The sequence below is a fragment of the Bos taurus genome, chromosome 19 (genome assembly GCF_002263795.3).
Source record: "Bos taurus isolate L1 Dominette 01449 registration number 42190680 breed Hereford chromosome 19, ARS-UCD2.0, whole genome shotgun sequence".
Taxonomy (NCBI): Eukaryota; Metazoa; Chordata; class Mammalia; order Artiodactyla; family Bovidae; genus Bos; species Bos taurus.
Window position 1 is genome coordinate 35,007,102 of NC_037346.1, and position 14,809 is coordinate 35,021,910.

The 14,809-nt window shown below is 53.9% G+C and overlaps 1 protein-coding gene across 13 annotated transcripts in view; it reads right to left on the minus strand.

Annotated features, from left to right (window-relative positions):
- Positions 1-14,809, minus strand: part of MPRIP (myosin phosphatase Rho interacting protein) — a 92,889-nt gene that overhangs the window by 57,440 nt on the left and 20,640 nt on the right. For all 13 annotated transcript variants that reach the window (XR_009491540.1, XR_009491539.1, XM_024980263.1 and 10 more), the window contains exons 2-3: positions 12,644-12,721; positions 10,373-10,438 (exon numbers count right to left, since the gene is read on the minus strand). Coding sequence is in view for 11 of the 13 variants with exons in the window: in XM_024980263.1 (XP_024836031.1) it covers positions 10,373-10,438; positions 12,644-12,721 (144 nt within the window). In the remaining 2 variants the exon portion in view is untranslated. The remainder of the gene's footprint in view (positions 1-10,372; positions 10,439-12,643; positions 12,722-14,809) is intronic.

Here is a 14,809-nt window from a genome sequence, read left to right on the forward strand (position 1 = left end):
CATGGGCAGCACCCACAGGACCTCTCTGAAGAGGTTCTGGACTCAGGGCAGGAAGCACCATGGCGGGGTGGGCGCGTGTCGGGGGTGTGTGTGCATGGCGGGGTAGGGGCGGGGAGCAGGAGGTGGAAGATTCCATGAAAGTCATCATCCTGAAAGCTGAGGCCGCCCCAGACAGGAGAGGGGAGGACCTGGATCTGGGGGCTCTCCAGTTCCCAGCCTGACTGTCCTTCTAAGACAAGGCCAGCCAATCACCACATAAGCCCTGCACACACATAACCTCGTTCTTGAATACAAATGTACAGCTATGGGTCACAGTCATTTGAGAAAGCCCAAGACAAAACAGGCAGGGAGGGAACTAAGTCAGACCAGAGACAGAATGGAATTTCAAAATAACTGGAATTATAAGAGACAGTACTGCGTCCATGAAACTGGAATAAGATGCTATAAAAAGGGATACACAGAGAACAAGAAATGAGCCCCAAGAAACTATAAGTATCACAGCTGACATAAGAACCAGAATAGAACAAAACAGGATCACTGGGATCAGAAATAGAAGGGTTTACAGCAAGGTTAATGAGGTCTCAGGAACAACAAAGCCATGCAAAAAGATAATAAAATTAGAGACTGTGCAAAGGAACCAAGAGCCAAATAACAGGAGCTCTGAGAGTAAAGACCAGGGAAGATGAAACAAAAAATTACCAGAAGAAAAAAAAAATACAAGAAAACTCCTGGACCAGAAGAACTGAACTTTCCTCATTGAAAAGCACACAGGCTTCTGGTTCAACGAGAGAAAACAGGCCCACAGCAAAGCACAGCCCATGCATTTCTAGAGCCCAGGGGCTCACGAGCAGCTCCTCAGAGTTTCCAGAGAGAAAACTCCCTTCGTTCAGCATGGGGTCAGGAACCGTATGTGAACTTCTCCACGGTAATGGTAGAAATGAGAGACAATGGTGCCTTCAAAACTCCAAGGGGAAACTGTTCCCAGCCTGACATTCCATAACTAGTCCAGCTGCCAATCGAGAGTATAGGCAAAAAAGGCATTTTTAGACACGCAAGGTCTCAAAACTCTTTCCCTTGTGCCATTCTCAAGAGGCTTTACCAAGTAGAGAAGCAAACCAAAAATAAGAGATCAATCTAAAACCCTCAGGAGGAAGCTGAAGGAAGCCCAGGTCAAGAGCTAAGCAGCAGGCCTGGAGAAGAGCCAGGCCAGATGGGACAAGCAGAGAGAGGTCTCCATGAGGGATGTGAATACGAAAAAACGACGACTCTCTGACCGAAGGACTTGCCCACACTCAGGAGAACTTTGTAGTTCTGTCAGAAGTGTAAAGTTCAATTAAGGTTAGTTAAATATAAATCAAAACAAATGGGGGAGGGCAACCATAAACGTCAAGAGAAACCAAGTGTGGAAGGAAACACAGCCATGGTCATTACGTGGCTTAAGTGGCAGTTTTCACAGGGTCAGAATAACATAAACATTACTGATCTAGTCCTCCATTTAATACCTTACATGGGTTGGCTTATCAGACTGTTTATATTGCCTGTTTCCCAGGAAAGTTTAAAAAAAAAAAAAAAAAAACGGTCAGGCAGGGAGGGCTGGGCTCATGACGGGGTCCCAAGAAGTCAGGGTGCAGGGCTGTGCCCTGGAGGACTCTGCAGCCTGGCCTTGAGCCACTCGGCCCTGCACAGGCATGTGTGGGGGCACCATGGGTGCACACACGCACACACCAATACCAGTCACTTGGCTTTGTTTCTTGGACCCCAAATGTTTCCTGTTGCTGACGCTCATAAAATGACTCTTTTTCGACAGTTCTCTCCCTACTGCTACTTAATTTGCTCCCTAACCAATTATTCCAAGCTGCTCCCTTTCCTAAAACCCAAAGTCATACCTGTCCCTGCAGGAGGGCCAGACCCACCCAGCCCATTAACGCAGATGCTCACCCTCCAGACCAGAGTCGCAGCGCCACAGAAGTCTACCCACAGCTCTAAGGACCTCCACCAAGAATGCCCACCACAGCCCAGACTCAGCTGCTACCCCTGCAGAGGGTGAGACCCCCAGAAATCCCTCCATCAGCTCACAGAACTGCTGCTCCAACCATCCCATGACCCCCTCTATCTCTGTGAGTAAGAGCTGTGCACGTGCAGAGGGCTGGCAGGGGCCCCAAGCGGGCAGAAGGACGTAAAACCACCTGCAGCACCTCTGTTCACAAGCCACGGGTGTCCCACAACAGCTGTGGGACAGCAGGGGAGTCCGAAAGAGGACCGTGGTTCTCACTGGGCTTGAGGGCACCAGACACAGTCGAGAGCGCGTCTCCCCCTGCTGCCTATGACTGAGCACGTGGTAACTGGGACGGGATGAAGACGTACAGGATGGCACAGGGACATGGAAAGGCACTCGCTGGGCCCCCAGGCCCCAGGTCCTCTCACTAGAGCCTCAAATTCAGAGAGGGAGGATTCCGGGGCAGGGAGAGGCTTCTTAAACGCGTACGACAGACATGCCAGAATCAAAGGGGATGGCAGACTGATCTCCACCCTTGGGTCAGCTGACAGGTGCCGGGCTTCTCCCACACCCACATGCACAGTTTAAGGTTCCGTCTATGCAGGCAAATAGCAGGCTCTCCCTGAAGCACTCACTGCCCTGTGCAGGAAGACTCATACGGAAATCTGCGTCCCGGGGACCAGGGACAGAGGAAGGAGCCCCCCCCGGGAGTGGTGCCTGTGTCCTCTCTTGGTTCTTTGAATAATTCAGGGTTACCTGCAGAGCCTTCCCACCCCACCTGGCAGGTATGCACGTGCTCCTTTCTATCTGAGCCTCTGCACCCACTCACTCCTGCATGTTCTCCTCTAACTTCTTTGCTCTCTGAGGCACTGGCAGCACAGAGCATCCATCCTGCCCCAGATTCATGCCCCATGGAAGCAGCAAGCCCTTCCCTTCAGGACCAGGTAACCCCATACCTACTGGTGGATTTCCCCAACCACAAACGGACTTCTGGACCTGGTCACTCTTGAAACCCCTCTGCTGTAACTCCCAGGAGTCTGCTCTGTTCTTCATTCCAAACAGCCCCATAAGTAACCACTGGTGGCCTCCACCCCCTAGCTGTTCCACACTAAGAAATGTCACCCAGGCCAGCAGGTAGAGTGGTAAATGACAACAAAAAGCTACCAGAGGCAGAATGCTGTACTTTCCAGTAGACACCAGGCTCAGACATCTTAACAAGCCTGTGTCCCAGGCTACTTCCTCCACTCCGTGAGAAGGGCCTACAGTCTGGCCACCAGTCTCCAGGGAACACCTGTACCAAAGAATGCTTCACTCTAATGGGTGCAGCCTTCTGCGTCCCAGGGAGTCATACTTAAGGAAGGAAGGTGCGTGACACTTCTGAGTGCCACCGCTGACCCCTGATCTTTGGACAACAGGGCTCGGTTGGGAGGAGTTCCCAGTCCCAGCTGGGTTCATCATGCCCTTTCCTGTCACCCACCGTAATATTTCCAAGTAACCTGAAATTGACCCAAGGATGCTCCAGGGCAAGGCAGCCCGCAGAAAGCCCAGAGGCAGAGCCCTTTACAGATTATATTTCAACCCCAATGCACTTATACTTAAGAGTCATTAAGGAATTAACTGTGACAACATCCCTCCCAGAGAGGTGAAAATGACGTGTAGTACATGATTAAGTAAAGACAGGACAAGGAATTCAGCTGCAGCCCTCAAGTCTAAAAATGAAAGCAGGCAGGGGTGCAATGCCTCAAGCCTGGAGTCACCTTCTTGACATCTGGCTGGGGCCTGGCTCCCGAGCACTCCTGCTGAGCTGTCCTGCAGCAGACCCTCCCCGCCGCCCGGCTGCTCTCCCCTTCACCCAGCCCCTGCAGAGGCCTCAGAGCTCACAGAATTGGGCGGGGGGGGGCGGGGGGGCAGGGGGCAGTGAGGGGGAGGGAAGGTGGCTGTTCACACTGGTAAAGCACTCAGACTTTGGCAAATGTTTTTTAAGTTCATTATTTTGGAAAAATAATTAACTGGCGGACACGGAAGAGGTGGTACAGGCTTGCTCATGCAGCCTGCGGGCTTGGCCTTGAGGCACCAGGGTGATTTTGTCTGGGGAGGTCTGCCCAGTCCAGCCAGGGCTGCTGGGGTGGTGGGTGGTGAAGGAAGAGTGGGATCATGCACAGCTTCAACGGAAGTAGCACCAGACTGCGTCAGTTTAAAGCTCCCGTTACGTTTCTGTGCAGAATTCCATGGAGAAGACAGAGGTCACCAGCCTGCCTGTGACAGCACCCAGAGAGCCCTGCGGGACGTGGAGCACCCATAGGGCTAGGGCAGCCCCTGCTCTTTCACAGCCCCCATCTTGTTCACAGGCTGACATAAGGATGAAAACACTTCCAAGTTTAAAGCTACTTTTCGAACTGCCATTTTTACCACAGCAACCACAGGACTGAGGAGGGACACCTGAGCAGAGGAGGGAAGGAAAACAGTTAGGGGTCACTGTGGGTCCAACAGCCTCTGAGGTCATGTGGAGGGCAAACCGGCCACTTCCTCAGAGAGGGGGCACTGGAGGAAACCCTCCAGGTACAGACTCCACACCAGTGCCCTCTCCCTGCACCCCTCGGGCCCCCGGCCCTGACACAGTACGTCTGCCTCCGTGCCGTGGAAGCTGAACCCAAGTGGAAAAGTACAGAGGTCAAAGCCAGGCCAAATGCATGAAAGGTTTACAAATAAATCTAAAGACGTGAGACTGATTCATAAGGCATCAGACGGGGGTCACAGAAAGCTTCTCTGCCTCTTGGAGGCACAGGGTGAACTCTTTACTGCAATTTCCACACACCTCTGAAGGTACATTCACACACCCGACTGCAAGCCTGAAGTGAGTCTAGTTCAAGGAGCTGGAAGGCTCACGGAAAACCAACAGAGCTCCCATCTGTGGCCACAGACAAACCCGAGGGTGGGCCAGAGGCCAAGAGCCCAGCCAGCCTGCACCCAGCTCCCCTCCCCACACCACACGCAGTGGCCAGGTGTGGCCGAGCGGCCCACCACTAGACACAGCAGCAGCAGTGGCGGGCAGGGGGGTGGGGCCACCGGGGAAAGGACCCGTCCTTCTCCCAGAAGGCATCTCACCAGCTCGCAAACTCCCAGTTCTGACACCCGCAAGTTGAGTGATGCCACCATCTCTTGGGACTTCGGTTTCTTCTTTGAAAGGAAGGGCAGTACCTGTCAAGCAGTAACTGGAGCGAACATCACAATAGAGGAGGTGCCTGAAGAGCAGCCACAGACAGAGCACCAGGCTGAGCACATGGCACCCCGGCAACCCCTGTGACCAGGAGGGTGGTGGCCAAGGCCCCCACTCCTTCCAGAAAGCTTCTCTGACTCCACAATCCACCCACTGCCCTGAAGAAGGTGTGCACTGTGGTTCAGCTTTGTATTCACATGGGTCCCAACGAATTGTGTGCTTCACCATGAAAGGGGCCTTCCTGTGGCCACATGGCCTCCTACCATGGCTGTGGACATGATGGCCACCATGGCTGCCAGTGAATCAGAATAATCAGTCTGCCTGGGAAAGCTCCAGGAGCGGGGGAGGTGTGGGAGGGAGGGCCAGCACTTAGAGCAGGGCTGCTCTGGTGCCTGTGCCTCTTCATGTCGCAGGGGTGGCTACTGAAACTGTGGTCCCTGGGCCCTGCAATCTGGAGGCTCTGATGCAGGGGTGTGATGGAGACTGGGCTGCAGGGGAGCGTCCCCACGGGCAGCGGGCCAAGCTGAGTCCCTCCCCATTCTGCCCTGGGGCCCAAACGCATGGAAAACCCAGTAGGCAAAGGTCCCGGGATCAAGCATCCTCCAGGACTATCCTAAGGAAGAAAACTGTAAAGGAGGCAGAACCACAGCCCAGCAGCTCTCAGTTCCTCTGAGGAGTGCTCAGACCAAGCCACCGCCTCGCCCGTGAGCACAGACCCTGAGGTGACTCTTCTGGCTGGAGCGCCTTGCCCAGGGGACTGATGAGCCCACAGCTGCCCTCCAGCAAGACACATGAGGGCTGCCAGAGCTCTCCCCACTACACGACTGGGGTGTGACACACACTGAGGAGCCAGCAGCACGGCCCCCGTGAAGGCAGCTCAGCATAGCTGTGGTCTGGGCTGCCTTTCCAGGAATCTCAGGGCACACAGTGGGAGGACTCCACACACCTGCCGGGGAAGCGTGGGCACAGCCTCTCCACAGGTATCACAGAGGAGAGACCCACGGCCAGTTCGCTTCAGAGCAGAGTTAACTGCATCAGACCTTCCAGATAAGAAGATTCTATCATGTGCTCCGACATGAATGAACCTTGAGGACATATGCTAAGTGAAACAAGCCAGACACACAAGGACAAGTACCATGACCCCACTTACAGGAGGTCCCTGGAGTCCTCAAATCCAAAGGCACAGGAAGTAGAAGGGTGTGTGGTAAGGGTTTAATGGGGACAGAGCTTTGGCCCAGGAAGATGGGAAGAGCTCCAGAGAGGGGTGGAGGGGTGGTGGTGGTGGGTACACACCAGTGTGAGTGTGCTTAATGCTGCCCAACTGTAGTTGTTAAAGTGGTACGTTTTGTTGCATATATTTTACCATAGTTTAAAAGCAAACAACAACAACAAATGTTTTTGCCTGGCTTCCAGGAGGAAAAGGAAGAGAAAATGAAATCAAGAGACAGGCTCCCAGAGCCCATTGGCCACAGGCTCCCCTCGCCCCGAGTCTCACTGCCCAGCAACCTCACCTGAGACTGGGGGCTGCTTCCCCTCTGGATGGGGAGCTCCCCCAGGAAAGCCTTCTAGTGACCCCAGCACCACCGCTCAAGGGCAGAGACGCAGAAACAGCAGAGCATAGGGGCAGAAACAAAGGCAGAGGAGAGGGGGAGCCGGCTGGGCTTCCAGACTCTTCCCTCTGTCCTCTCCATAAGAACCAGAGGCCCAGCCCAACTGCTGAGGCTCCCACTTGTCCGTGAGACTGCCCTGAGCCCACCTCACCTCTGCTTGCGTTTGGGAAATTTTTTTTCCTTTTTTGGGCAATTTGCCTCTCCTCCACACCCACCAGTTACAGGGTATGTGGGTGTATCAAGAAAGAAATTTCCCAAAAAAGGAAAAGTGATCCCGAAGGTTAGTCCCATCTCAGAGCTGCCTGGAAGAGAAAGGCAACAGTCACCTCTGGAGTCAAACTAGCCTGAGGCCCCAGACCCAGCAGGAGACCCCACACAGAAAGGTGTCTCCAAGCAGCCCTCCAGGGACCAAAGTCCCCTCTCACTCGGAGTCCCCACCTGTGCTCTGAGCCCTCTGGAGTGTGTTCTCTCTCTGCCGAGGAGCCACTAAGAGCTTCAAGGCAGTACACACCTAATCCTTCCCCCAGGAGTACCCAGATCCCACCTCCTCCCCGTGCTTAACAGAAGTCCTGTAGCAAAGCACTTAAAAAGTTGATGATTTCAACTCAACAATTTTGACAGGACCTGTGCTTCCCAGACCCCAGGTCAGACAGTGCAGAGAGGGGGACCAAGAACTATCGGGGGCCTAGGGACACAGGGAAAAAAGCCAGTTTGTTAGACCACACTTAAGCAAATGAAAACAAACAGTAATCCTGTAAATGTAGAAGCCCAAATAACAATTTGAAACAAACTGTGACTAAGTGTTAAGGGCCTAGCCATAAAATGCTACAATTTATTACATGCAGTAGATTAGTTGGAAAGGGATGGGGCAACACTAAACTCTGAAACGGTGGCACATGAGTAGTGGCTGGGGGTGGCTCAGAGCTGCTGCTCTCGCCAGGGCCCTGCTCCTCTCATCCTGGAGGCCTAGCTAGTGCTTGGATGTGGAGCTGCTGCTCTTGGAGACCAACAACCAGATGGCTGTTACACGGGCCGGGGTGGGGATGAGGTCTGACTGCCCTGAGCAGCCGTGAGAAGAGGTGCCCGTGTGCTCCCTGGCTGTGAGCCACACGAGCAGCTCTGCTGGCCCTGCAGCTGCCTGATGTGCAGGACACCCCACAGAAACCGCCCCCCACCCCCCCACAGCAAGAACAAGCCCAGGACTACTCCACTGGCACACAGCATCCCAGCCAGCAGGCTACCCCGCCCCACCACCTCCCCCACTCCCAGGAAATCTCATGGGAAGTCCTTCTGAACCTTGTAAGAACAGAGATGACAGCAAGTCAAACATGCTTAAATCTCTTAAAAAGACATAAGCCAGCCACTGACCAGGCCACACAGGGTCTCTGGGCTGGCACTGGTTGTAGGGCCGTCCTGGGCACTGCACACTGTCTGGCGGCACGTGGCCTCCATGAGGTCTAGCAGCGCCTGTGCGACCTGGCGCCGCTGAGCCTCAGGACGGCAGCTCTGCCGTGCGGCCCTGGAGGCCTCGCACAGCAACTTTGGCGCCGTGGCCACCCACTCCAGGTGGAGGCAGGAGTCAGCTGTGAAGAAAGGGCCTGACACAGACCACAGGGTTGGAGAGACCGTTCCAGCCCTGCAAGCCCCACAATGCCAGCCTCCGGAGGCTTTCTCAGAACATCCACCATGGGGGCTTTCCTAAGGCAACAAGGAAACATGTCACTTTACAGGTGCTTCAACACAACGGCTACCGCTCCCTGGCACACGGAGAAATGACGCTCCTTTACCCCTGGAGGGGCCGTACGCCTGCACTGAGAGCAGCACCAGCCAATCCCTTCACCCACGAGCAGGGCCAACTCCTCCACTTGGCACGCACCACCTTCTCCACAGCCCTGCTTTTCCAGGGTTTCCTTCTTCTTGAGTGCAGCACGCCCCACCTCTGCCCAAGCATCTCAGGACGGGCAGGCGGCAGCAAGTGTAGACGGCACGTGGGGCCATGCAGGACCAGCTCTCAGACCAGTGTGCGCTGCGTGTCTACCCAGCGGCCGCCCTCATGCTGTGCAGCTGAGCTGAAGAGACCACAGCCTGTACCAAACCCCAGATGGACCTAAAGAAAGATTTCTTGATCAAAATCATCAGTCTCCAAGCCAAGTCCAGGAACTGTTTTTCAGGATGGTTCATGGTGCAGTCCTGCCTGGAAGTCATCCAGCGAACTCCGAGGCCCCTTCCCCATGGTCAGTCTTCGCAGGACTTCAGAGCAGTTAGCCAGGCACAAGGAGGACACAGTAAACCCCCATGCATCGGGCCCAGCTCCCATCTCAGGGTGCCTGCGGGGGTGATGGCCAGGTTGGGAGAACACACGAGGCAGTGCAGTCACCAAAGGACGTGTGTGTCCAGGTGAATCTACTCGCCTGCTCCTGCCACCAGCAAATTCTACTCTACCCCAACCCCCACAGTGCCACCACCCCAGTACCTCCTGCTGCTCTGGACACAGATGGGGCCACAGCAAAGCCCCTGCAGCCCATCCTTGTTGACAAACATCTTCATCAGAAAGAAAGAAGAAAAAGAAAATTCTCTTTTAGAAGGAAACGAGGCACTAGTCGACACAGAACAAAGTGCCATACCTATCAACTGCATCCTTAGATATCAGACCCGTTAACGTGTCCTGTAAACAAAACGGTGACCACGTGGCATCACAATGATGAGGACCCCCCACGTGGAAACAGCATTGATGACCTGCTAATGCACCCGTGGTGACAACCACCAGAAATCCACGTGTCCACCGGACTGCGGCGTCCTCTGCTCACACCCCTGCAGCAAGCAGATGCACTCTGAAAGGGTGGGGTCCACCGTGCTACATGTGTGAGTGGACGTTCCCGAACCGTCCCAATTAAAAACGCTGAGCGCACACACACTCACACGTTCCAATGGACAGGAAAAGGTACTCAGTTTTGGAATTCAGTCATACTTCAGATTAGTCAGGACAGACCATCTCCTTTAGAGAAAAGGCCAGGAGACAAAATGAGTGGAAAAGAAAAGCCAGAATATTGCACCAGGTTGGTAAATATCCCTCCAGCCCAGGAAGCAAACTAGGCAGATGGCAGGACAGGACGGGGCCTGTACACCCAATTTAGCGACAGGAACACCAACCCCGTAGCCAGGAGGCCTCTGAACAATGAATCGGATAAGCGATACCAATTACAGCCACAGACCTGAGAGGAGCCCTGGGCCAGGGTAGGGGGGTCTGCAGAGCCCGGCGGGCACAGGCCCACGCAGGGCCACCCCACCCACCTGCCCTGCAGCCCCTCCACTTCTTACTGAGGGGCTCCTTCTCCCTAAACAGAAAGGACCTCCTCCCTCACCACTGACTCTCACCCATGGCCATAGAAGGTACCTCAAAGCAAAGGTCAGGGCTGTTAAGGGCCACTGCAACTAGCTGCCACACGTGCTTCAAAACTCCAGGCTTCGGAGCAGAAGCCGCAGTGAGAGCACAGAGCTGAAGAGGCCTGGCAAAGGCTGGGGCAGAGTGGGACGGGAGAGCTCACTTACCATCTCGTCCAGGGCGTAGCGCAAGAGGCCGTGCTCGTAGAGGATGAAGAACCGGCGCTGCCATTTCTGCAACAAAACACAGAGGAGTTGGGAGGGTTCTGGCTGCCTCCTCACGCGGAGCCCCTGCACCTGAGGCTGTCACCTCAGTGACAGGCCTGCCGCTGAGGCCTGCGGGCAGCACAGCTTCCACTTCCGGGGCCCCGGGGTGGAAGAGCAGGGCCTCGTCAGTCAGGACTGGGCCAGCAAGAGGCCCAAACCCAGCATGTCTCCAGTTACTGAGGCTGAAAAAGCTGCCTGGTCTGTTTCAATCTGCGAGCTCTCCTGAGCAGGAGCCATGCCCGGATCAACTTTCTCTATTCCTCATGTACCAAGCACAGAGCTTATTACAATACGTGTGCGTTCATAATTTGTTGAATTACCTGACCTGATTATGGGATAACCTGTGAATTGCTAGGCACTGATTCCCCACTTCTGGGAACATCTGGAAAAGTGATATAAAAGGGTTGTTCCAGTGAGCCACAGGGAGTGTAAGAAAGGGGAAAGTGAGCCAGGCTCCAAGATTCACTGAGGAGGAGAGAAGTAACAAAAATCAAAACTGAGGAGGGGCAACCAGTGGGAATGGTTCTGATATCCAGGGAGGGACTGACCAGAAAAAGGGGCCTCTCCCTGCCCTCTACCCAAAGGCCAGGCCACCGGGGCTGATGGAAGCCCAATGGCACTGACATGGGGATAGAAAGGCCCTCCCTTTGAATGTGTGGGGGCAGGGGGCGTGTCTAGAACATGAGACTGTTGGGCCCCAGATCTCAGAGCTCGTCATGAAGACCCATAATCTATCTTCAACAAGTCCAGCAAAATTCATACTTCTACTGGCAATAAGGCCACAAGAATGAACTAAAAAAAAAAAGAATGAACTAAAATATCATGGCTCTTTAGTTTGCACCAGAATTATATCATTTATAATAATGATTTTCCCATCAGAAGCTGGAAATGGCAATTCTATTGCCATTTAGTGACCTAAATACAAAATAGGAGAAAGAGCTGCCCCCCAGTTACTGCAGCCACTGAACAGAGTAGCCCCCGTGGTCTTCACACCCAGGTGGCAGGCACAGGGCACTCATGTGGCCTTGCAAGAGGGCCTGCAGAAGGCTGGGCCACCTGGGCCCTTCCCGAGAAATATTCCCAAGGCTCCTGTGCTGCTGCTGCTGCTAAGTCGCTTCAGTCGTGTCAGACTCTGTGCGACCCGATAGACGGCAGCCCACCAGGCTCCCCTGTCCCTGGGATTCTCCAGGCAAGAATACTGGAGTGGATTGCCATTTCCTTCTCCAATGCGTGAAAGTGAAAAGTGAAAGTGAAGTTGCTCAGTTGTGTCCGACTCTTAGCGACCCCATGGACTGCAGCCTACCAGGCTCCTCCATCCATGGATTTTCCAGGCAAGAGTGCTGGAGTAGGGTGCCATTGCCTTCTCCGAAGGCTCCTGTGAGTTGTTTTTAAAATTAAAACCCATTCCAGAGGAAGCCTGAAGACCCCAGATACAAGGCATGTTCTACGGGTACCACGGCCCCATCCCAGAGTGTGACACTCAGGCTGGGGCAACAGAGACCCAGGGGGGGAAGAAGCCCTCCGGAATCAGGGGATGGCAGGGGTGGGCAGCAGTTCCCGGAGGAGGATACGTGGAAGAGGAAAGCCAACTCTAACTGGAGCCAAATCCAAGGGGACCTCTGACAGAGGAATAAGCACTGACTGGGCTGCTGCTGGTCTGACATCTCCCTGCTCCTCTCTCACCTGCTTGAGCAGCAGCCTGTGTTCAGCAGAACCCGGCCCCCAGGGGCTGGGTGCCCAGCAGAGATGGGACAGAAGCCAAGTGGGCCCTGGAGGCCACCTCCCTTCACTTGTGTTCATCTGCTGAGCCCCCAGCTGGGGAGGAAAGGAGGAGAAGAGATGGGCTGCAGGAGCAGGACCCCAGCACTGAAGCAACAGGGAACCTAAAGAGCACAACGCAAACATGTGCTGAACTGCCCTCTGACCTTTTCCATTTAACTGTTTCTAGAGCTGACTCACAGAACAGGTAGCATTCTTTTGAATGAAAGGCGAGGTACAACTATGTGTAACTGAGGCTGTTCCTGTGGGCTCTGCAAGCTCACTGAGTAAGGGTTTCCTGTGGATCCTACCATCCTAGGACCCACAGCTCACTTCCCTCCTCCCATAGTCCATCTGCCTCGGAACACCCTCTCTGGTGAGTCCTCCCCCAAGAATTCACTCTGAAGTCCTTACCCGAGACCGGTGCACTGGGTTGTCGAAGTCCGTCCCGTCTGGAGCCAGGAGCAGCCAGCCACCATAAATGGGCTTTGCCTAGAGGAGAGAAGGAGGGCCGGTCATCAGTGACCTTGGACAGGTTCGACGGGCAAGCTGATGCCAAGCTGACAAGTGTCCCCTGGAAGAGAATCCACCTCTGCTCCAGGCCCTCCACACATGCACCCACTCCCAGCAGGACACGCACTGGGGAGCAAGAGACTCCAGCAGGCCGGGAGCGCCCGCTATGGAGACAGGAGCATGAAACCCAGCAGGAGTCCAGACAAATGGAGAACACAAGGCTCCTAGGGGTAGACACTGCCCCGCAAGTTCCTGATCAAGCCACCAGGGTCACATTCTTCATCACCACGTGAGCTCCCGGCACCAGGGAGAGCCTGTGACCAGCACGGCCAAAGGCCCTCGTCCTGAGGGCACAAAGCCTGGGAGCAGAGACACTGCTTCAGCCATCGCCACGAGCATGGCCAGAGAACTGCCAACTCGCCAGCTGCATGACCTTGCTGAAAACCTTTCCAGTTTCATCTTCACATGCGAAAGTAAGTATGACAACAGGTGCATCTGCACCTCATGAATCTCACGTGAGGACTGGTGAAACACAGCCCAGCACAGGAAGAAAATGGCAAGGCCGCTGGGAACAGTCTTTAAGGTTACACTTAAAATCCCTATGGCCCAGAATCCCACTCCTAGGTGTACACAAACCCAAGAAAACTGGGAGCAAGTGCTCAAATAAAAACCTGGATGTGAATGTTCACAGCAGCACCATTCACAATTGCCAAAGAGCAGAGACAACCCCAGTGTCCATCAGCAGATGGAAAATGTGGCCCATCCATTCACTGAAACGGCATCCAGCGATACAAAGGCATGAAGTGCTGACACGCTCGCTGCGACACAGCTGAACCTTAAAGACCTTATGCTAAGTCAAGAAGACCGACACAAATGACCGCAAATTACATGATTCCACTTACATGAAAGGACCAGAATAAGGAAATCACAGAAAGAGGAGGCAGGTGAGTGGCTACCAGGATGTCGAGGGAGCAGGAAATGGGGAGAGGCTGATAACAGGTGTGGGGTTTCTTTGGGGGTGATGAAAATGCTCTGGAATTAGACAGTGGAGTTATTTGCATGAACTGGTGATTATGCTAAAAATTACTAAATTGTATGCTTTAAAAGGGCTTCCCTGATGGCCCTATCAATGAATTGACAGAGAATTCTCCTGTCAAGAATTCTTGACAGGAGAACTCTGTCAATGCAGGAGATCCAGGTTTGATTCCTGGTCTGGGAAGGTCCTTTAGAGAAGGAAACGGCAACCCACTCCCTATTCTTGCCTGGAGAACCCCATGGACAGAGGAGCCTGGCAGCTGCAGTCCGGGGGATCACGAAAGAGTTGGACACGACTTAGGGACTGAACAACAAATGCTTTAAAAGACTGAATTTAATTTTATGGTATGTCAATTATCTGAAAAATTGTATAAGAGAGGGGAAAAAACAACCTGAGTACAGAGTCTGGCCTAAAAAGCCTTAATAAATGATGGCTAGTTTTGTATTTCTTACATCCAAAGAGTGCCCCCTCCCCCGAGACCCCGGCAGTAGGCGTTCAACAGGGGTTAAAGGATGAAGACACCAGACTCCACCTCCCTGTGTGGCCACACCAGACCTGAGAACCGGCAGCTGAGGCACAAACAGCAAAACAAATCAAAACCCAAACCTTCCGCCTGCTGTCTACACACAGACTACCCTAGGGTCCTCTTAGCATGCGCTTTACTCAACATTTCCATATTGGGAGGCCTTGTCACATCAACTCATTTTGAAAAGCTGTAGAATCTGTGACTCGCAGAGGGGAGGTCAATTGCCAGAGGTCACAGAGCGTGGGGGTGAGCATGTCTAGGCTCCTGCAGGGCCCTGAAACCCAGGGAAAGCACTGGCTTCTCCCTGTGAACAGAAAGAGGGGTTTCGGGCATGGGGTATGGAGTAGGCTGAAGGAAGGAAGCAAGACGGGCTTTGATGAAACATGTAAGTGGGTGCTGGCAGGGAACCAGGAGTTAGCGGGACATGGCCCAGAAGGACTGTGGAGTATGTGGGATGAAATACTGCCTGGGAAAGCAGAAGCAAAGAGAACAGAGGTCTGTTTTC